The 22,589-nt window shown below is 47.1% G+C and overlaps 1 protein-coding gene across 1 annotated transcript in view; it reads right to left on the bottom strand.

Moving 5' to 3' along the window:
* Itpr2 (inositol 1,4,5-trisphosphate receptor type 2) overlaps positions 1-22,589 on the bottom strand; it is a 421,140-nt gene that overhangs the window by 305,778 nt on the left and 92,773 nt on the right. The window contains exons 10-13 of the mRNA XM_031383897.1: positions 14,891-14,935; positions 7,461-7,612; positions 1,908-2,007; positions 1,205-1,365 (exon numbers count right to left, since the gene is read on the bottom strand). Coding sequence (XP_031239757.1) covers positions 1,205-1,365; positions 1,908-2,007; positions 7,461-7,612; positions 14,891-14,935 — 458 coding nt within the window. The remainder of the gene's footprint in view (positions 1-1,204; positions 1,366-1,907; positions 2,008-7,460; positions 7,613-14,890; positions 14,936-22,589) is intronic.

Genomic DNA, 22,589 nt, shown 5'->3' on the forward strand with positions numbered 1-22,589 from the left:
GTAGCTAAGGTTTTTACAAGGTTAGAATAATTGGGTTTAAACATTGACTTTATCACTTGGCTCTGAAATTATTGTATTGGCATCTTGTAAATTGTGGTCTTGTTGATATATAAGCCTGATTGGGTAATTAGGCCTCAAGAGTCATGCTTTTACTGGGTACTAGATGCTAGATTCTGATTATGATGGTGTAGGTGTTGTATGTAAGCGAGATGATCTTGCTAGCTGGGAGACAATAGCAGGAGCCCGCCCAGACATAGTGATGTGGCCAGCTGGGGGCGGAGGGCCAGGAGAGTTTAAGGGGTGGATTTCCATTTCAATATTTCCTGTAACACCTGTTCCTAACATGGCTGATACAAAGTGGAGACATCCTGATTTCTAGCAGCCAGTATCCTTTTCCTCACACATCTAAAAATAAGTAAGTTAGGAATCAAGAACCCAGTTTCTCTGGGTGAGTGGCATAGGCAGAGAGCATATGAAAATGTGTAATATGTAAAAATGATCAGAAAACACAGAACTCAAAATCCAAACATAATCAAGTATTGTCGTGTGATCCCTAAAAGCTTTCTAAATAACAGCAGAGAGAAACTGAAACCATCTATGTTCAAGCCAAGGTAAAATGGAAAAAGTAAGTATACCATCAGACATTTTTAGGTTCAGTTTTTTTAATTTTTATTTATATGTGTATGTTTCTGTATGTGTGTATGTGCATGTGAGTAGTGCCTGTGATGGCCAGAGGAGGGCGCCAGGTCCCTCAGACCTAGAATTACAGATCATTGTAAGCCCTCAGGTGTCTGTGCTGACAAGAATTCTTCATTGCTGAGCATCATCAGATGTGAGGCTGCTGCATGGAGCGGCTTCTAAACGTTCCGTTAGAGTCATCTTGTTTACTGTGGGAATTAATTGACCGTGTGTGTGTGTGTGTGTGTGTGTGTGTGTGTGTGTGTGTGTCTGTGTGTGTGTGTGTGTGTGTGTGTGTGTGTGGTGTTTGTTTGTTTGTTTGTTTGTGGCTTTAGGTGATTTTTTTAATTAGATTTGAAAAGGTCTCATGTAGCCCAGGCTAGAGCTTCCTATGTAGCTAAGGATATCCTTGAACTCCTGATCCTCCAGCTTCTACCTCCCAAGTGCTGAGACCACAGGCCTTCACCCCCAATCTCAGGTCGACAGTTGACACCTAATGACTCAGAATCAATTGAAAGCCTCTCACCTCCTCTCATTCTGAGTGATGCTGCCATTCTCTAGCTTCTTCACCGTGGTGGCCAGCACTTTGTTGGCATCGTTGGCAAAGTCCAAGTCTCGGACCTCAGACAGCGGGACGCACACAATTGCAAAGGCTTCCTTGTCTTCCTTGGTCTGGCAGGTCCCAATCTGCAATGTGCATTCCCATTAAACTCCTCAGTACCAAGACACATTGGGCGGAGATGGATGAGAGGCCTACCATGTTCCTCAGTACCAAGACACATTGTGTGAGGATGGGTGAGAGGCCTACCATGCTCCTCAGTACCAAGGCACATTGTGTGGGGATGGGTGAGAGGCCGACCATGCTCCTCAGTACCAAGACACATTGGGTGGGGATGGGTGAGAGGCCGACCATGTTCCCCAGTACCAAGACACATTGGGTGGGGATGGATGAGAAGGAGGGAGAAATGCCAACTCCTGAACACAACATCCTCAAGGGACAAGATGGCTCTCCATGCCCTCTTCCTGCACTGGAAGAAGAGTCCCTCTTTCACACAGCCTCCCTCTGTCTCAAATACTTCCAAGTAGAGAAGATGCGCCTGGAATCCTCTTGTACCTTTCTGATGTCTGCATCCCTCCCTCCTGATGCCCAGCCCTGCTGCAGCGCCTAGGGTCAGAGACCTGATGAACTTTCAGCCTCCCCAGTCCTCTGGATCCCCAGCCACACTTACTTTCAACATGACAGGCCTCTCTTCCTCCGTGTCTATGGGGACGCTGGTGCTCGTTACCCAGGTGTTGGTGCACAAGTGTCTTAACCGCACATAGGAGTTCCTAAAAGCAAGCGACATAAAAGCATGTGGGTCTGGCGAGACGGCTCAGAGGGCAGAGGTGCTTGCTGCCCAGTGACGGGGACCTGAGTCTAATCAGGATGCACATGAACATGGAAGGCAAGGACCAACTCCACAAAGCTGTGCTCTGACCTACACACAGAGAGACAATAATGACTGTTCATTCAAGCCCTTTGCATACGGACACATTCAACAAGCCCATCTGTGATATGGACACCAAGTGTCTTAGACTAACAACTGTCTCAGGATCCACCTGGAATAAGAAATAATCCCTAGATTCAGTCTGTTCGACCTGGAGCTTACAGTTTCACCTCTGAAGCCATCAGCCTTATCAGAAACCTTTCCAAAATGCAAGTCCTAAGACCTCACTGGTCCACAGCCAGACATGAACATGGAAGGCAAGGACCAACTCCACACGTGGAGCATGGTCAGGGAAGACTAGTTTATTCTGTCCCCAGACTGCCAACTAAAATGTGTTTATAGCCCTGAATCACAGAGCTGCTGAGGCCATTGAAGACGTAACTCAGGACAGCTAAATAATAGTTCTGATAGCTTGACAGGCACATTCTCAAGACGAAGCTGAGCAGGGAACTGCTTGGACTTGCAGCTCAGACCTCATGCCATAAACCGCATCCTTCTGTGTCCGGCTTGGTGGCGCTTCCCCGGCTTCTCTGGTTTTATGGCTAATCTTGGTGTTTAATGTTCCTAAGTAAGATAACAACATGAATAGAGAAGAAAACGGTTGTCAGGGTTACAGGGAAGAACAAAGAACGAAGTCTGGCGATGTGAATAGGAAGACACCATCAAGAAGCCATCCTTGTGTATGGCAACCTCAATCTCCCTTAAATCTGGGAATATCCATGCGTGCAGTGCCTATGGCAGCCAGAAGAGGGCAGCAGGGGCTCTGGAGCTGAAGGTACGTGGCCCTGAGCCACCCTGTGTGGGTGCTGGCAACTGCACTCAGCTGCTGTAACTGAGAGGTTAGTCTCACACAGTCTTAGCTACTCACTCTCTGGCCTCAAAAAAAAAAAACTAAGGAAAATGCTTGTGGTAAGCACTTGGGGTGTGAGTTACAGTCTGTTTACCATTAATTCAGTATGAAGAATCGACAGTGTGTACTACATAAGGTGTCCTTGCCAAACACACACACGCCTGTGTGCTGACCCCAGGTGCATTTCCACCAGCGGCTCAGACAGGACTCACACTCTACATGAGCAATGTTTCCGCATTTGACTGTTTCTTGAGTTAGAGTAAGAATGATCTCTGTGGGCACCAGGGCGGCAGCACCTGAAGAGAACACCACCTCACTTCACGGTGCCCTCTCTACCTCATTTTCCATTCCCATAACTTCATCAACGAGAGTGCACAGTGCCTAGAAGAGAAAAAGCCTAAAGCTTTTCAACCTAAAGCTAAGACGTAATAGGTTATACACTCTAAAAGTACAACATTTTAGAACCAAATAGAAGACTTGACATCACATGCTACAGGGAAACTCAATCATTATCATGTTCCTGCTGGTTCATAAAAGCAGATAAAACACACAGTGAGTTCCAAATACCTACTGTGGCAAGCACCTAACCTTTGTCCAAATTACCAGAAATGCCTCTGCTTTAGCACCCCGGTCCTCTAAGTAGGGGATGATGCCGCCTAGTGTGGCTGTATTCTCCCCTGGGTCCTAAGGAAAGTGAGGGTACCACACATGCACCACACACTACATGGTGACCAGGCCCTCTATTTTGTTCTTACACTTTTTAACACAGGTGAGTTTCCCTTCTTCAAAACGTTTGTGTGGTTGTTTAAATGATATATGGTTTCCATGGGCTCATATGTTTGAATGCTTAGTCCCCAGTTGGTAGAGCTGTTTGGCCTTGTTGGAGGAGGTGTGTCATTGGGGATTGGCTTTGAGGCTCCAAAAGTCTTGTCCCACTACAGTTGGCATACTCCCTTTCCCCTGTCTCCTCTCTCCCTCCCTCTCCCCTCTCCTTCTCCCTCTCTACTCTCCCCTCTCCCCTCCCAACATGAAAGCTCTCAGCAACTGCTACTACATCATGCCTGCCTACTGCCATGCTCCCCACCATGATGATCATGGACTCTAGTCCTCTGGAACCATGAATCCCCAAATTAAATGCTTTCTTTCACAAGTTGCCTTGGTCAAGGTGTCCCTTCACTGTAATAGAAAAAGCAACAAAGACAGCTTGGAACCAGAGAAGTTGAGATTCAGATATTTTTTTAAACATTTCAGAATAGGTATATAATGAGCTATTTAGAGATGGGACCCAAGTCTAGACATGACATTCATATGCCTTAGCCATCTCGCCAACAATGATTTTATACAATATTTTAAGTACACATGCATTGGATTTCCACTGTGGTGTCAACACTGGTTCCCCAAAGCTGTCACTTCTCCAATCGTGTCAGGTTAGATTTTCAGATCAGGGAGGCTATCCTCCCGATGTGCTCCTTGAGTCAGCCAGGAGTACCGGGTTGCAAGCTGAAGAGATGACAACCAGAGCGACAGCACTGTCTGCCAGGAATTAGGAACCATGTCCCAGAGACGTGCCTGCAGTCAGGCTGTGACACGGTCTGGCTGTCTACAGTTAAGGGCACTGCTGTGGAATGGACGGTTCAGGGAAGATTTTACATTCCGTACTCCAGGATCAAACCCCGCCTCATGCACTTGTCCTTCTGAGTCACTGTCTCCCAAACTCTGCTGCCTATCTTCCCAAAGACCTGGTGGCAACACATGCCAGTTAAACCAGTGTCTAGAGAGAGGTGGGTATCAGCACCAGCCACAGATTGTCAAGTGTCCCATTGCGCAGGAAAGATTGGGAGCTCTGCTCTAAACCTTTGATGCCAAACGTCCAGTTTAGGGCTTTCTAGAAAAGAACTCTCTAAGCCCCACTGCGGACCAAGGAGTTACAGACTATCTGTATCAGATCTCCATGGCTGAGTCAGTACAATGGGTTAACATTTCCCCCAGCTGGCTATAGTGCTGTTGTGGAATTCTGTCCTCTGAGTGTAAGAGCCATTACAGTGTTCATCAGGCAGGCTTCGCTGACTGCTAGGATTGGACCTGCTGAGTCCGCTCATGGGGTTGGGAGGGTAATTACACCCTCACCTCAGACTCCTGCTACTTGTCCCTGCATTTCCCAACTACATACAGGCTTGGGAAGTTCTAGAATACACACAATACACAGTTAGCTGATGGGGGTGCCATCTGTACAGCTACGGGGAGGTCGGTGCCAGATTTTTCAGTGACACAGTTGTTTGCCACCCACATTCCTGCAAGGAACCCTCACCATGCTCCTGTGAGTGAACCCAATAAACTCAGTGGTGCTCTCACTGGATTTGAGTGGAACCCTTCCTTGGGTTTGTGTAGATGCCCTGGGTTTGGACCTTCAGTCTTCTGTAGGTCCCCTGGGTTTGGAGATATTTGTTCAAAGCCCTCCAGGAAAAGATCGTCCCATAAGAGCTCAAAGCTTTAGAAACAGTGTATTCCATACTGGAATCTACTGGGTAATGCTTTTAAAAGATGTCATTTCCACATCTCACCCCAAGACTGACTTCATCTCTCTCAGGAGGACACAGAGCGGCTCTTCAGATCTTTCTCAGCCAGTCTGAAAAGGCCTGCTCCAATTCAGCGTCAGGTCTCTGACCTCTGACCTCTGAGAGTTACCCATGATGAAGCCAGATTATAGTTACGAAGAACTCGGCCTGAGGCTTGATAGGCACAAAGAAAGTATTCGAGGACTTCAGATGAGGATGTAAGAGTGGTTAGTGTTAGGAGTTTTTGTTAGCTATAACGCTGTGAATGGCAGCTGAATCCAAGCTAACACAAACCCCTCTCAACACAGCCCTGGGAGCAAGCAGGAGCTAACACGCTGACACAGCAAGACTTCACGACCTTGTGGTTGGTCTACGCACCTGACCGGAGGTTCCCGCCACTCCCCTACACAAATTCTCCTACACTGAATTTAAGATAGACCCCATTTCTGCTGACTTGGATCTAGAATAAGTTAAGTCAGAGTAATGATCAAGATCCCCATCCAAGAAGACAGACACTTGGCCAAAGCAGCAGACGGCGTGTCTTCACAGGCTAGCTACATTGGTGAGCAAGTGGGCAGAAGAGATGGGTTCACACCAGGTCAGCAACTCCCCTCACGAACAAGGTAACCACGGAAACTGTGGGACACTAGAGACCACGTCTGCATTTTTGTGTGGTTCCCCCAGCTAACCACCACCATCTGCCAAACCCAATTTCAACCCCGTCTCATCACAGCCAAATTAGAACCACCCCAGTTGGCCTAACCACATGGGCAAGACTCCCTGTGTCTAGGAAATGACAAAAATTTAACAAAAATATTCACACTCATGCTAAAGAACCCAATAAAGAACTCTCTACATGGAACCCTGGCTGGCTTGCTCCATGCCTCCCTCTCTCTCTCTCTCTCTCTCTCTCTCTCTCTCTCTCTCTCTCTCTCTCTCTCTCTCTCTCTCTCTCTCTCTCTCTCTCTCTCTCTCTCTCTCTCTCTCTCTCTTAAGACCCACTGCACTGGCTTCATTGTGAGCCATAAGCCACCTAGAATTTTTCAAGCTGACTCCACCTCTTATTTCTGCTGCCTAGAATGTTCCTCTCTGATAGGAACCACTCAGTCTGTCCAGTCTCTCCTTAGGCATTTCTGCACCCTCTGGCCTAGCCTCATCCCACAGAAGTTTTTCTTTGAAGCACTTCTTACCTTTTTACAGGTCTCATGGAGATGGTGCTCTGAAGAGACAGACAGACAGACAGACAGAAAGACAGACACTTCCCAGTGTGGCTACACTGACTAAATGCCTCTTTCTGCTTTTCACTTCTGATTTGGTGTATTTAATTGGCTTACTGAGCATAGGTGACCAGATCTGGCTTAGGGGACTGGTTGTGACCCACAAGTTGGAAACCAACTGCAGCTGACATGTTTATTGGTCCGTGACCCTGTCTCTCTTTTCAATGCCCAAAGCCAGGCCTGCCTTGTAACTGACAGATAACAGATACCTCTTAGCTGGGTCACTAACAAAATGAACAAGTAAATGAGCCAAGTGGGAATCTGACACTGAAGGAAACAAATTTAGGTTTAAAATGCTATTAGATTACTTTGCATTAATGAGACCAAAGGCCACTCAAGTGAATAAATGATTCTAATAAATATTTCAGAACTCCTTTGGTCCTGTATGTTTTAATTATTTATATGAATTTTAAGAAGCTATGCTAGCGTGTTCACCTGAGAGAGTCAGAATGTTTTGCGAGCATTTCCTTCAGTTACAGTCCCTTCTACTGTAAAATTTGTATCAATATTACACTTTTCATTCCCTACCTGTTGGGGAAGCTATTTGAAGAAACATCTGCTCAGCCTAACTTTTTACCCATTTATTTCTTCTTTATTTCATATTTCTTTTTACCTCGGAACCAGGCAGTCAGCTCTCTGCAGAGTTGTGGCGTCAAGTTCAAAAAGGGATGCGATGTCGTTTCCGTGGGGGACTGAGACCAGCGTGTACATGATCTTCTCCCCTGCCTGGCGTTTTTTCTTTGGTGTTGGAAGTTCCCCGTCTCTCTGTGAAAGAGGTCCAAGGTTAGTCAGCATCTTCAGATTTGGTGTTAGCCACTCCAGCTACTGGGGACATAAGGTGTGAGCTTGCCCATCATCCCTTCACTGGGTTACAGGAGTATCTATTCTGAATCACCCTTCAGAAGATGAGGGCTCACAGCCTCTGTAATGATTATGGGCAGTTATACAGCCCATGTTCCCGGGAGGAGTGGTTTAATCTGAGCATGCCCTTAAGCACAACAGTTATGGCTCCTTCTCTGGTAGCTATATACCTATTTACAACATAATCTGACCTTCCACATTTAAGTCAAACAGTCACCAGAACTCTCTAAATGCTCTGGACTCAGGAAGACATACAAAAGACTAATGAATATAAGAAAACGTGCTCAACCCCACTAGTTGGGGGGGGGGGGGTTGGATATAAATCAGAACCACAGCAAAGCAGACAGCCTCCACCTGCTAGGGACATCACAACCAAAGTCCAGAGATAAGTAGCCAAAGGTGCAGAGAAAGGGAACCCTCGTACCCTGCGGGTGGGATGTAAAGATCGTGAAAACTCGTGGCCCGGGGATTCTTCCTGTGAGCATGATGATATGAGAAAGATGCATGGTCACATTCAAGTGCACAAATGCAATCCCCACCTCACAAAGAGACCTGCACCCCAGGCTGGCTGAAGCACTAGTCAAAAAGCCACTCATGGAGACAGACAGACAGACAGACAATAGAAAAGGAGGGAGAAAAGGAAGAAGGGAGGGAGAAAGTGAGTTAAAGGATGTAGATTCATTGGCCCACAAAAAGAACAGTTTCAGTCAACTGTGAATGGCACAGCAGCAGTTCTCTCTCTGGAGGCTCCAGACTGTGAAGCCACAGCACTGATTGCCAGGAACAGAGGCAGGAAGGAGGGGGCTGGGGGAACGTGACCTTCCTGTAAAGAACTGGTGGAAGACCATGTGTAACTCCAAGCATTTTCCTCCCTTTCTCCTTCCTTCCTTCTTCTTAGGAAGGGTCTCCCTAAGTAGTCCAGGCTGGCCTCAGACTCACAGCAACCCTCCTGCTTCAGCCTGCCAAATGCTGGAGTTAAGAGCAGGAGCAGCCACTCCCAACTGGAGTTCCTTTTCAAAGACAGAGGCTGCCATGAGCTCTGATGTTAAAGACGGCACTGATTATGGTGAAGGTGGCAGAAGGAGACTAAGTCACAAGGGGTCCCAACACTTGAGAGGCACTCTGTAAGTTCAAGGCCAACCTAGTGGCCTCTCCTCCAAAAGGAATTACAGGACAGCAGAGTTTTCAGAGTAACCCTGTCTTGAGGAAAGGGAACGAGGGGCAGGGATAGGAAGTTTGTTTTCAGTTACATCCTTGGGAACATGAAAACTTTCAGAGAATCAAGCATACTCAAGCGGGGGCATTTAACAGTGGCAACAAGCTGTTAACAGAGCTTGCGGATTCTACAACTCTATTGATGCCAAGAGAAGCACAGATGTGGAGAGCACGGTTCCTTCCTTTAGAGGAGGAACCAAGAATGGAAGAGCACAGAGTGGAAGAGCCAGCTCCTAAGTGGTCTTTGTGGACACCCAGACAATGAGAACCAACAATATCTCAGTCCACTTGCTGCAGTGGCAACCAAGTTCCACAGGATGGGTAATTTCTTAGACATTGATTCTGGAAGCAGGGGGCTAAGCAACTGGAGGCGTAAGCTGTTGAGGGTCTTGGTGCTACATCATGTCATGGAGACTACCAAGACATGAGCCAGAGCTTCAACAGGCCTGGTTCAACAACAAGACAAACTAACACACTAGCCCAGGAATCTGAAAGTGAGGTCTCTCCAATCACTGACTTCTCATGACCACTGCTCCAGGGAGCCCCAACCCAGTATGACCCTAACCCTAACCCTAAACTTAAACCTAATCCTAACCCTAACCCTAACACTAACCCTCTAACCCTAACACCTAACCCCTAATAACCCTAACCATAACCCCTAACCCTAACCCTAACCCTAACCCTAACCCTAACCCCTAACCCTAACCCTAACCCCTAACCCTAACCCTAACCCTAATCCCAACCCTAACCCTAAACCAAGGTTCCAACATAGGCAACACATTCAAACAGCAGGCCATAAGAGGCTTATGTAGACAGGAGAAGCTATAATCAAAATATAATTGAGCTCAGGGAAATGAGAGCTTCTCAGTTACATGGAAGGAGAGCAAGATTGCAACACTCTGGTGTAGCAGACAGAAGAAGTTGCAGTGTTCTTGGAAAAGCACTGTATCACTAAAAGAAATACATTGTGTGTTTGCTGGCTGAGCCCTCCCTCCCCTTAGTACAACCCAGCTTTTGATGCGCATACTCTTTGGGTGAAAATGTGCTAAATGAATGCAGCTATTTGGATCTATTTAAATCGACAGTCTTGACAGTGTGGGCCATACCTCAGTCCTCTGTGAGTACATACTGGGGTTCAACCCTCTCTTCACCCCACTATTGAAATGCTAACCAGATTATTTTCTAGAATGGCAAGAAGATGTCAGATCTAGATTCCTCTATTGCTCTTCTTGGTAATGTCTCTCTCTGGAGTCCAACCAGAGTAGCCAGGAACCCTCCCTGTATTTTGACCCTTACGTTACAATGACTCCTTTCAAAATATGTATTTAAAAGACTTGATAATCAGAGTTAATTAAAACAAGCCACTGCAAGTTGTTAATAGTATTCAAGACTTGTGGCTTTATTGTAACTACATAGAACACATGGAATGTGTTATTCTGCTTCTCCATGCCTCCCATTGGCTCTTGCAAAACAGTTCTAATGCATAGAAAATTTCTGTACATAAATAATTTCACAACTGTGTGTGTGGAGGAGCATCCGACTTACCCACGTGACTTTTACAAGACCCTTGCTAGAAGCTTCCTGCTCTGACTCTCCCATGCCCTGGCTAGTTTATTTAACAAACTCTACTTCATAAACAGTTTGGAAGTAAACGTCAAGACTGCCCCTTGGAGTTTTTAAGCAATTAAATATGAATAATGCATTATGAGCAGACCAGGCACTGGGAAGCTGTTTTTCTAAGCAGACCCCACCCTGAGCCACAGGCTGGCCAAAGCAGGATGGAAGCCTGGCCTCTCCGCACACCCTGCATGTCTGTCTCCTTCGTTTCAGCTGAGAAGCCTGCTTGACCCTGCACGTAGGCACTGCACACTCAAAGAGTGTCTGTATTCCTCACCTATCTCAATGCCCTCAGAGACTAAAGGCACAGAGACATCATTGTCCTGAGCCTGCAGTCACCTTGGATTCCAAGAGAAACCCACAGAGGACACACAGTGCCCCAGTGAGGCAAGTACCAATGAGGGTATTAGCTACACCCTCAGCAGAAGCGATCACTTTGTGGGAACCAATCGTTGCACTCAACAGTAACTTCTTCAGTCTTCCTGTGGAACCTGGTCTGAGAGAGTGGTAACCAGACTGAGCCGTGACCAGGGCTGCATAGTTACAACCGGGTCCTCCTCTGTTTAGACCCAAAGCTCCTGTCAGGACCCTGAAAACAGCCAAGCTCACTGGCCTCTTTCGCCTGCTCCTCTTTCCACTGTGGCCACATCGAAAAGTCCCCTCCCTCTGCTCTCCCCTCTCAGTCCTCTCTCTAATTGGTATGTCAGGATGTCAAGCCCAGCCTGTCCAGACTGCAAGAGTTGCCAGGAAACTTTGGCTATACACATAATAACAAATGTAGCATCAATGAACAAGAGAGACAATCCTGCCTCTTTACATCATGAAGAAAATTCTACTCAAACTCATGAGCTTTGTGGATTCTGTTCATAAAACCCTCAAATTTTAAGGGGGGAGAAGGGACCCAGGAACTGTAGTTCCCTGCAGAGAATTGTGGAAGCGTCACAGTTTGCCTGTGATCATAAAAATGGAAGAAGAACTAAGTAAGCTTAAACAGACACGTATTCAACACCAGGAAGCTCTCTCTGACACACACCCAGCTTAGGAGCTCGGGTCTCAGAATGCCACCTGGTTGCTTATAAGTACATGCTGGTCGCTTACCAAACAGGCATGTTTCAGATAAGTTTGTGCATGTGTGGGTGTGCATGTATACATGGGAGTGTTTGTGCATGTTCCCATGTGTGGGTGCAGGGGTGTGTGTATGTGAATGTATGAGTGTATGGGTATGAGTGTAAGTGAATGTGAGTGTGTGTATGAGTGCGTGGATATGTGAATATGTGTGAGTATAAGTGTGTGTGCATGTTCTCACATGTAGGTACAGGGATGTGTGTATGTGAGTGTGTAAGGGTGTATGTGAGTGTGTATGTGAATGTGTATGTGTGTATGAGTGTGTCTATGAATATGCATATATGTGTATGTGTGGGTATGTGAGTGTATGTGTATGGGGATAGGCAAGTGTGTATGTGTGTATGAGTGTGTGTGCATGTTCCTACATGTAGGTGTAGGGTGTGCATATGTGTGAGAGTGTGTGTATGTGTGTGAGAGTGAGTGTATGTGAGTGTGTGTGTGTGTGTGTGTGTGTACCAGAGGTCAATCTTGAACCTCATTTTTTGAGGTTCACTAGAAGTTAGATCTTGACAAGTAGGCTAGGCTGGCTGACCAGGAATCCCCAGGGACCTGCCTGTCTCCCCTCAGTGCTGGGGTGACACGCAGGCACCGCCATAGCCAGCTATTTTAAGTGGTGCTGAGGCTGAACTCTCGTCCTCATGCTTGCAAAGCAAGCACTTGACTGACTAAGCTGTCTTCCAGCCCCAGATGGCATTGGTTTTAAACTGAGAAGAAAAATCATAGCTCTCCAGGGCTACACAGGGAGGTGCCTGCCCTTATGCAAAGCTGCAAGGGAGCTGGTGCCTGCCCTTATGCAAAGCTGCAAGGGAGCTGATGGCTCTGCTCCTGCTCCAGCCCCCACTCCTGGGTGGGTGTACCTCAGGGCACCCCAGATACCTTTGTGCTGACTCATGCTGAGTCACTGACTTTAGATCGAACATCACATTGCCTATACCGTTGGAGCCTGAGACGTGCAGGGAGAAGCCCTGTCTGACTTTTGGAGCTGAGGTACAGGCTACCGGAAGCTGCCACATCTCTGGCACAGCTCTCCCCTCCCTCCTCAGCCCAAGCTCCAGCTCTGCTTAGGCTGTCTACAGAAGCTCCAAGGACTTTCTCTGTCTCTGTAGACCTCCTCCCCAGAGCTTCCTGGTGGATCCTTTCTGCTTTCTAAGTCTGCACACCTTCCCGCCAGTGAGTCTGGAGCGAAACCCATGGCAACGTGAAGGTCTGACAGAACCTAAACCCTCATCTCCAAATTCTACAAAACAGAATCTGAAAGTACTTCTTCCACAGCCTCCTTTTTCTAGAACATTTCCATGTATATAAATACATGCAGGTTTGTGGTTGGCCACACAGGAGGATTTCGATGCTCACAGGACATCTGGAAATTCCTGGACACATTTTTAGTTGTCACAGCTGAGAGCTGGGGTGGGGTGAAGCTACTAACACCCAGTAAGATGAGATCAGCATGCTGCCATCAGCCTGCCATCCGGAGGGTGCCCCACAACCACTGAGGGAACACCCGCTAAGAGGACACCTTACCACCACCACAAAGAATTATCCGGTCCAGTGTCGATATTGCAGAGGCTGTGAGACCCCAGCCTCAAAATAATCAGGCCCCACACCACATAAATATGGCAATGTTTGCTAATGTGAATGACAGTACAGAGAATTTAAAAAAAAAAAAATCCCCTCTGCAGAGCCATCTGAAAAGATGTGGACCTTTGAGAAGAAATAATGACCATCAGGTTCCCAGCTGGGCTTGACACGGTGCCAGTGTTTACCGGGTGCGCAGGGAAGCCGTGCATTTGTAAGGTTGGAAATAATGGACCCCTTTGTAAAGTGAACACAGCAATTTGGTCTTAATGGGAGCCCCAACACACACTGCCTCACTTCTGCAACACCCTGCATTAACCTCTGAGACTTCAAAAATGGAAGGCGACGTTTTGATAAAGGTTTCTGAATTACAGGAAAAAATATTAGCAGGTCATTAAGTCGCCAACACGGGGGAAATTAAGGGGAAAGTCAGCATCGTGGCCATCAGTGTTACTGGAACTCTGCGTGAGGGAGAGAAGCCAGCGTTCTGTTTTGGGAAATTGATCTCCTCTGCCACAGGCTGCAGATCAACTCTACCAGCCCCTCTCCTTTCCTCTTCAGACAGAAGTGTAATTACTGCAATGTGGCAAACAGACTATGGAACAAGAAGCCACACTGTGCGCACTACACCTTCACGGTCTCAGTTTTCTTTACACTCAAACTTGAGGCTCTGGAGACAGGCTCATTAAACCAAACCTCTGCTGCGGGCAATCTCTCACAGGATACCGGCCCAGTCCAGAACGCAGACCTCCTGCCCTGTGTGCAGTTACAAGGAGTCTGGAGACAAGCTCTCAAAGGCAGGAGTGTTCTTCTCAGCTTTAGTGGAGTTAAGGAACCAGGAGGAGAGCAGCTCTGCCCAACACGGCTTGACTAGTGAGAACGATGTCACCCTGAGTCTATGGCTTAGCACAGAATTCTGTTTCCTAGCCGCTCCGTGAAGCTGCATTTTCTGTGTCCACCCACTCTGCTCAGCCCACACAGCCAGCTGCGTGGCCACCGTCCACGCAGGAAGCAGAGCAGAGCTGTAATTAAGCCACACAGTGGGTAGGTTTGATGGGTGCCCTCCTAGGAAGAGGCAACTTTTCCCCAGTACTGAGGACTGAACCTATGGCCTCACATGTAAACCCTGTCTCATGAGCTATACCTCCAGCCCTCTTTATTACTTATTACGTATAGTTTTCGTGTATGCATGTGCATGGATGTAGGGGAAAGATGCCACAATGCACATGTAAACGCCACAGGACAACTCTTAATGAGTTGGTTTTCTCCTCCTATCATATGGGTCTTGGGGACAGAGTTCAGACCCTCCAGCTGAGTGGTAAACACCCAAGAACCATTTCACTGCCCCCCTCCCTTTAGACAGTACTCCATTGTACTTCTGGAAACTGAAACTAGACCCACAGTCTATTTCCCAGAAGCCTCAATTCCTTGCAATAACCAGTCTCCAAGAGGCAGGAATGTCCTTTAGCACCCCCTGCTGACAGGGATGGGAATAGCATCTGAGTCCACATGCTTCTCTGACCATCCCTTCAACTGAAAGAGTCCGTCTTGGGGTCCTAGTCTTCAAGCCTGTTAGTAAAATGTCTTTGATGTATTCATATAAAATATAATGTGAAACATTTGAGACATAATGACAGGAAGTCTACTCACCACAGTTTTTCCTTCATTTTGAGCATCTCGATAATCAGGATTAAGCTGAAAAACAAAGCAAAATTAGTTTTCAATTAAAAGTGCCAGTAATAATGTGCTGAGCCTGGGCTGGTAAGATGGCTCAATGGATGAAGGTGCATTGCTGAAAGCTGAATGACCAGAGATCAATCCCAGCATGCACCTTGCATGCACTTGCTCAATTTCTCTGTCCCTTTCCCCCACCCCATCCCTACCCCCCCCCTCTCTCTCTCTCACACACACACACACACACTTGTGAACATGCTTAAACCCCCCCACACAAAGAAGATTCCTCTAGTGGCCCCACTACTGACCTTGGAACCCAGACCCAAAGAATTTGCCAAACAAAAGCTGACAGGAACCGTCTCTCTGTCTCAGACAAAGTGTGCTTGGCTAAGCAGAGATCTGTCTGGCCAATAGATTCATGATCAGAGATGATGAGAAGCTCAGAATGTAACAGGGCACAAGGCAGAGGGGCAGATGGAGGCGAGGGGCTTTCTAAGAAACACTACGGGATAGGGGGAGAGGAGGAGCCACAGGTGGCTTGCCCACCAGGATCATCACACTTCATGAGAACACAAAGATAGCACTCTGCTATGACGATCAACAGGGCCTCATGACAAACAGCCAGCTGTCCTGCAACTGAAGATTTAGAAAGACAACTGAAGAAATAAAAATACAGAACAAAAACATAATCCATCCACCCATGTGGCTTTGCTCAGAGCTCACTTATCTGAAGATGATGGGAGAGAGCGCTGAGGGAGGGAGGAGCCAGGCTGAGGGAGGGAGGAGCTGGGCTGAAGGAGGGAGGAGCCTGCATCTGTGATGTCATCTGTGCTGTTATACATGGTCACATGGGCTTTGGTCTTGTACTCATGTTTGTTTCTTATATTCCTTACATTATAATTATGTATATTCATTATGTACTATACATAAATTCCATCACAGATATATATTTTTATTTATTTATCTATTTACACATATTATATAAATATGCTCTATGTATATACTTATATATAAAATCTGTAGGGTCAGTAGTGATCCTCAACCTGGCAGAATCTGGACCCGCAAGCCTTTGGGCACACCTGTGAAGGATTACCCAGGTTAGTTTAGCCTCTGACCTCGTCTGTGTGGCTTATGTTAACTGAGTGGAGAAGAGTCCATTAAAGTAAGACACACCATTGCTGGGGCTTGATCCTTGACCACCTACAACTAAGAAGCGAGCTGTTTTAAGTGTGGATGTGGCCAGCCACAGTGAGCTCCTGCCACTGTGACATCCTTGCCGCCATGGAATGTAGCCGGGAACAGGTGAACCAGAATAAACCAGAATAAATCCTTCTTTCCTTAAGTTGTCTGTGTTGAGGCATCTTACCCAGTTACAGAAATGTAACTAAAGCAAAGTTAGCCAAACTATATCTAAAGCTATATCGAAGGGTTACATTTGCATTCAGGCTGAATTAGAATACTTTGTTCCAGATAATTGTACATCCAAGCTCAGAACCACGGCTCATGCATAAGCAGGATGTACACAGAAATGGGAATCGGTCAACTAAGCCCAACACAAAGCAACTTCTGTCCTTGGAGGTGCAGCCGTATCCTACCACAGACCACGCCACACTCTAAAGTTCAGTTTCCAAACTTCACCCTTTCAATATCACCCAGGTATGTAGAACCTTTCAAAGCTTTGGGCCTTGGGGAAAGCCAACCAGTCCCATTGAACTGGGAGTCCTTATCAACAAAATGAGGGGAAAAACTCTATGACTGGACTCCCAGTCTGTGAAGCCTATGGCTGAGCCCAAAGACTATGGAAATGTATGACTGAGCCCCAAGTCTTTGAAGCCTATGACTGAGCCCCAGATCTGTGGACATATAAGACTGAGCCCCAAGCCTATGGAAACCTATGATGGCCATAGATCTGTGTGGGTGAGAGTCATACATCCCTATCTTTGGCTGCTTGCCAGTCATCTCTGTCAGTCAGCAAAGCATAAACTAATAACGTTAAAAAGATGACGTGAGCCTTTACTGTGGGCCTGGCTGGACTGACAATCACCTAGGAGACACACCTCTGGGCCAGTCTGTGAGGGCGTTAGCAGAGAGGTTTACTGAGGAGGGAAGACAGTCCTGAGTGGAACGACAACGTCCCATGGACTGAAGGGCTCCAGGCTAAATAAGACAAACTGAGGTGCCAGCATCAGCCTGGCTCTGCTCCTTGGGGTGACTGCCTCAGAGCCCTGCCACCATGCCTTCTGCACCAAGGTGGTCCATAGCTTGCAACTATGAGCCACCACTTCCTCTTCCCTTGCTGTTGATAGTACTGTATCACGGCTGTGAGAAGTTACAGCTAGAGAGACGGGAAAGCATCCAAATAAACTTACAGCCACATGCATTCACAGACTGTAACTGTTAACAATAAAATATGCACACCTCAAATTCTACCACTTTGTCCCTGCCCCAAATAGAGCAACAGCTGTAATTATCAAAGTAATTCAGTGAATGATGTATAAAGAAGGAAATCGCTAAAAAAGAAAGAAAAAGATGTCCCAGGACAGTTCCTGGCTATTTTAGGACTTTAAAGGAAAAACATTTCATTATGCTAAAAAACTGAATTACAAATCTGGCATGGTAGAGAGAGAGGACTCTTGTAATAAACACTAACAGAGCATCTTTAAGAAGAAAAGTTTGTGGCCTGTGGTATTTTAGCCAAGACTCCTATCCCTGGCCACCAACCCTGTGACCTCAGAAGGAAAATAAGACATAAATGCACTCAGCTATATGACAAAGCAGAATTTAGTCAGAGCTAGGAGGAAGAATTTTGTAAATAATATATGTCAAAGGAGGGATGGAGTGATCTGTGATGGGCTAATTTATTCAAGAATTATTCCCAGGGGCTGGAGAGATGGCTCAGCAGTTAGGAGCAACTGACTGTTCTTCCAATGGTCCTGAATTCAGTTCCCAGCAATCACATGGTAGCTCACAACCATCTGTAATGGGTTCCAATGCCCTCTTCTGGTGTGTCTGAAAATGGCATACATACAGAACAGTATACTCACATGCATACAATTTTAAAAAGAATTATTCCCAGTGTTCAAGGTAACCATTAAAGGGTGGGTTGAATTCTAACCAGCAGATAAGGGAAAGGGATCACCCCATGTAAAAGAAGTGGGACTAGTTTGCAGAGACTCTCGAGTGAGAGAGTCTTCTTAAAAAATGGTTTTGAGAGTTCATTCATTAAATTTCACAATTTCACTTCTAAGAAATGCTCTTAATCCTTAATTCTTCACAGATGAGGAGTGGGCTACTGACGGGGAATGAATGTCACACAGAGCCATGTGATGTCAGAGTGAGAGAGTACAGGTCTGAGGGATCAAAGCTACACCCTGAGTGACTGCAGCCTCTGCTCTCCTGCCTCCAGCAAGCAGAAAGGTGTGAGCCAAAACAGAAAGACTCCACAGATAGGACCTTATGCTGAAAGAAAGATTTCCCTGGACCTCAGAGACTTTTAAGCTAAAGGGAAGATCATGCCACACAAACAAGGCTGTTAAATGAATGATGTAGAAATCAGTCTTAGATGTTTACATTCAGCAGCATCTAAGAATAGAACTGTGGAGGGAAAATATGCTTATTTTGATTCCCGAATTTTAAAGCCCATAACCGGGGAGGGGGAGGTGGGAAGGGGGATCACTGTGGGGAAATGACCCGTTTTAAGAATATTTACTGCATTTATGAGACAGCGAGTTAGCCAAGATCAAATTCAGGGTCCACAGAGTGGTGGGAGTGGACGGGAGAATATAGTGGTTACTGGCAACATCAAAAAGTGGCCTTCAGTCATCAAAACGGTTAAACAAAGTGCAGTGTGCAGAAGAGAAGGTCAGGTCATCACAAGAGTCACGCTAGCTGTCCCGAATCAGATGCAGGATGCCGCAGCCTTCCGTTCACACAACAGAAAGAAACAGACTGAAATCACAGAGGCATACGATTCACTCTCATAGTCCTGCTTTCTAGTCCTTTGGGGTGGGAGTGGAGGGCACGAATGGCTTTCTGCACGCAAGTGCAGTACTTGTGGAGACCAGAAGAGGGCACCAAACCCTTTGGCAACGTGAGCGAGGACCACACTGCAGGTCCCAGGGATCTCCCCGCTGAGCCACTTCCCTGGCTGCTGTCTTTTTCTTCTCCGTATTGTTGTTTTGCCTTGGGTTTTTTTTTTGTTTTAGTTGGTGTTTGTTTCTTTTTTTGAGAAAGTGCCTTCTATAGCTCATGTGGGCCTCAGACTCATTTCACAGCTGCTGCTGGAGACGATCCTGGCCTCCTGCCTCCTCCCCAATTGTGGGAGGCCAAGACCGTCCTCCTCCAGCTCTTTAGAAGTAAGGGTTTAGTGCCATCTGGTGGAAGCTTGACCTAGTTACAAACAAATAAGCTAGCCCATTTTCTTCACTGGTGTGTGTGTGTGTGTGTGTGTGTGTGTGTGTGTTCCACATTTTTTTTTAATTGCCACAGTGTATTTCACTGGCTTAGAGCCCTCCTAATGGGCTAGGCTGGCTGGCCACAGAGCCCGTCTCCATTTACCTACACAGAGCCCTTCTCCATTCACCCAGTGCTGGGATCACAAGCACAAGCCCCCACACCTGGCTCTTCTCAGGTAGGTTCCGAATATCAGGCTCAGATCCTCATGATCTCATAGCAAGCAACTTATCCACTGAGCTCTCCTCAGCCCCCAAATAGGCTGCTCTAAAAGGACCCATGAAAGCCAGGTGTGGCAGTATGCACTGGGAGGTGAGGTAGGAGAATCAGGAGTTCAAATCCAGCCTCTGAAACATAGCCAGTTCAAGTCCAAACGAAATGAGGCCCTGTCTTGCCAAGCCAAAGGCAGTATGAAATCTTTAACAAATAAAATCATTTTACATTCTTTGCTTTGTCTTGCTTTGGAAAGAACTACCAGGCTGTTGCTTTAGTGACTGGGCTCCCCAGTGTGGGAATGTCTGAAGCGGCGGATGGGAAGCAGAGATGCCCGCGTGTCGCCCTTCCCACAGGGCAGGATTGGCTCCTAGGCTGTGTTAGCTGCTCCTGAGGTGTTTTCTCTCCCACAGGCATGGTCCTTAAGGTCTCTAAGTCAGAGCGTCTGCACAGCTGTGCATCTGCACGTCCACACTGTGCAGCCCGCATCTGCCACGTTCACCTTGGCTGCCTACCTCACGTGTCCCACAGAAGTGGTACTACGGAGAGCCAGGTGACAGGTCTGTAATTGTATAAAGTCCAAACGTCTGAATTATCTGTTCCATAATCAAATGCTTATTTCCACATTTCAACCATGGTTTTCTGCCCCTCTGTGTTTCTGGAAAGTTAATCTGCATGACATAACAGTGTGGCCGAGGCTCCTCATGCTGAGTAAAGGCATCTTCTAAACCTTGGCTACTCTGTAGTCTGGCAGAATAAAACCCACGTTGTAGCCTCCAGTGCTGCCCTAAGCTTTGGTGTTTTCTATATTCACCATAATATTTTTAGAAGAGCCCGTTCTTCAGTAGCTTGCAACCATGCATGCTGACCGTGCAATCGATCGTATATGCCCCAGAGGAAGCGCTCTGCTCGTCATGGACTGTCGCCTCTCTGATTCTACAACAACTGTAAGCTCACTGCGTTCTTCTGAATAACTTAGCTTCATAGCTAAATGCTGGTATAAAGGGTTGTGTTTGGAAACTATTCTCATAAGTAAGACTGTAGGTTTCTTTCTCTTTTCTGTTCTCAGTTTAAAGTTGCCATCTTTAAACTGACTGGTTTTAACACATGCGCCTATACATGCTGATAATTTAAACATTTCCCAAAGCCAGAGGTGTCAGATGTGCATGATGGAGGGCATCAAATGGTAAGAGCCTACAGCTCAGTGATGTGTTACATGGCTCCCACAGGGGCCATGGGAACAGAGGGGGCAGCAGTTGCACCTTAGCAATCTCTGCTCCCAGCGCCAAGTCAGAACAGCGCTTCCACACAGTAGGCATTCATCAGCAAGTGACCTCGAACAGCGCTTCCACACAGTAGGCATTCAGCAAGTGACCTCGAAATTTCAGATTAATGTAGATCAAGGCTTCTTGACCTCCATGTTTTGGACTAGATAACTCTGTCAGGGAGGAGGAGGTCGTCCTCTGTTAGCCACCCTTGATGTCCAATCCCTTCCCAGCTGTGTCAATCAAACATCTCCATATACTGTCAGAATCTCTGACAGATTACATCAGCATGGCATTCCAAGACCAGCCCTGGTTGCTTTATGTGGTTTTTATTTAATTTTTTTTTTAACTTTAAGGAAAACACAATCTCTCTGACACTAGACCCCCTTCTGTGAACAGAAACCACTCTGTTTGCAGCTGCCATAGTGCCTGCCCACTCAGCCACCATACCTAGTGAAGTCAGATTCAGTGTAGACTCTATCCACTCTGGGGAGCTAGGTAGAGCCCTCCCTTGTGAAGAACAAGACAGCCACTGATAGACATACACACAATGCACAGACAGAGGGACAAACACATTAACAACTACACACTGTGCTAGAGCCAAGGCTGACAGGCTAAGCAGTGTTCTAAGGCACGGCCAGTCCCCCAGCTCCTCCTAGACCTGGGCTCACCACACTTTACCCAGCTGGCTCGCGGTATTCCCCCCTCTAGCAGCTGGCTTAAGCCACAGAGTGCTAACAGCCTGTGTGTCCATGTGTGACCATGCACAGGATCTGACTACGTTTGGTGTCTCCCGGAGACAACACTTATTATGTCTGTCAGAGCCCTGCAGATTTTCCTTCCCAAACAGGCAGGTGTCCTAACTAAGCTGCCCCACTCCACTTTCTCCCCGTGGATTGTCCTAAGAAGAAGCGGACCTGCTGCTGCATACCTACAATCCCAGCCACCTGCGAGACTGAGACGGGATGTTCACGAGTTCAAGCCTAGCCTGGGCTACCTAGTAAGTCAAAGCCAGTCTGTCATTTAGCGGAAACTAGACATGGAGCTATAACTCATTGGCAGAGTGCCGACCTCACACAGCCAGGGCTGCAGCTTCAAGCCTTAATATCTCTCTCTCTCTCTCTCTCTCTCTCTCTCTCTCTCTCTCTCTCTCTCACACACACACACACACACACACACACACACACACACACACACACACACACAGAGTCACTAACCAGGAAACACCAGGTGTTGGTGACAGTGTAAGACACTCTCCCCACTGTGGAGAGCTGGGTAGGGTGCATTATGAAGAACAAGACAGCCACTGACAGACATACACACAATGCACAGACAGATGGGCAAACACATGAACACACTGTGACAGAGCCAATAGCTGTCTACAAGGAGTCCGGTGCTGGAGGGGACCTACTGGGTGCTATTCTCCACCTTCTCCTTCCTCTCTACAAGAGGGAAAGTACTCCGCGTTCCCTACACTCTTGTGCGCGCTGGGCTGCACGTTCCTGTCTTCTTCACTCCTAGCACAACCCCGTACGCACATAGGATCACATGATATGATACACATGTGATCACCTTGGCCACACACTAGGAAACTCGAGTCCAGAGAGAGGCTAAATGTCTGCGTCGCGTCTGGTGGATAGAGGGCCACGGTCAAAGCAAAGTGGTCCTGGTCTTTTCTTTGTACCTACGCTAGGCTCTCTTTGCCACTGTAAATAACCATAAACTCAAACGCAGCTAAGGACTAT

Source organism: Mastomys coucha, unplaced genomic scaffold (genome assembly GCF_008632895.1).
Source record: "Mastomys coucha isolate ucsf_1 unplaced genomic scaffold, UCSF_Mcou_1 pScaffold20, whole genome shotgun sequence".
Classification (NCBI taxonomy): Eukaryota; Metazoa; Chordata; class Mammalia; order Rodentia; family Muridae; genus Mastomys; species Mastomys coucha.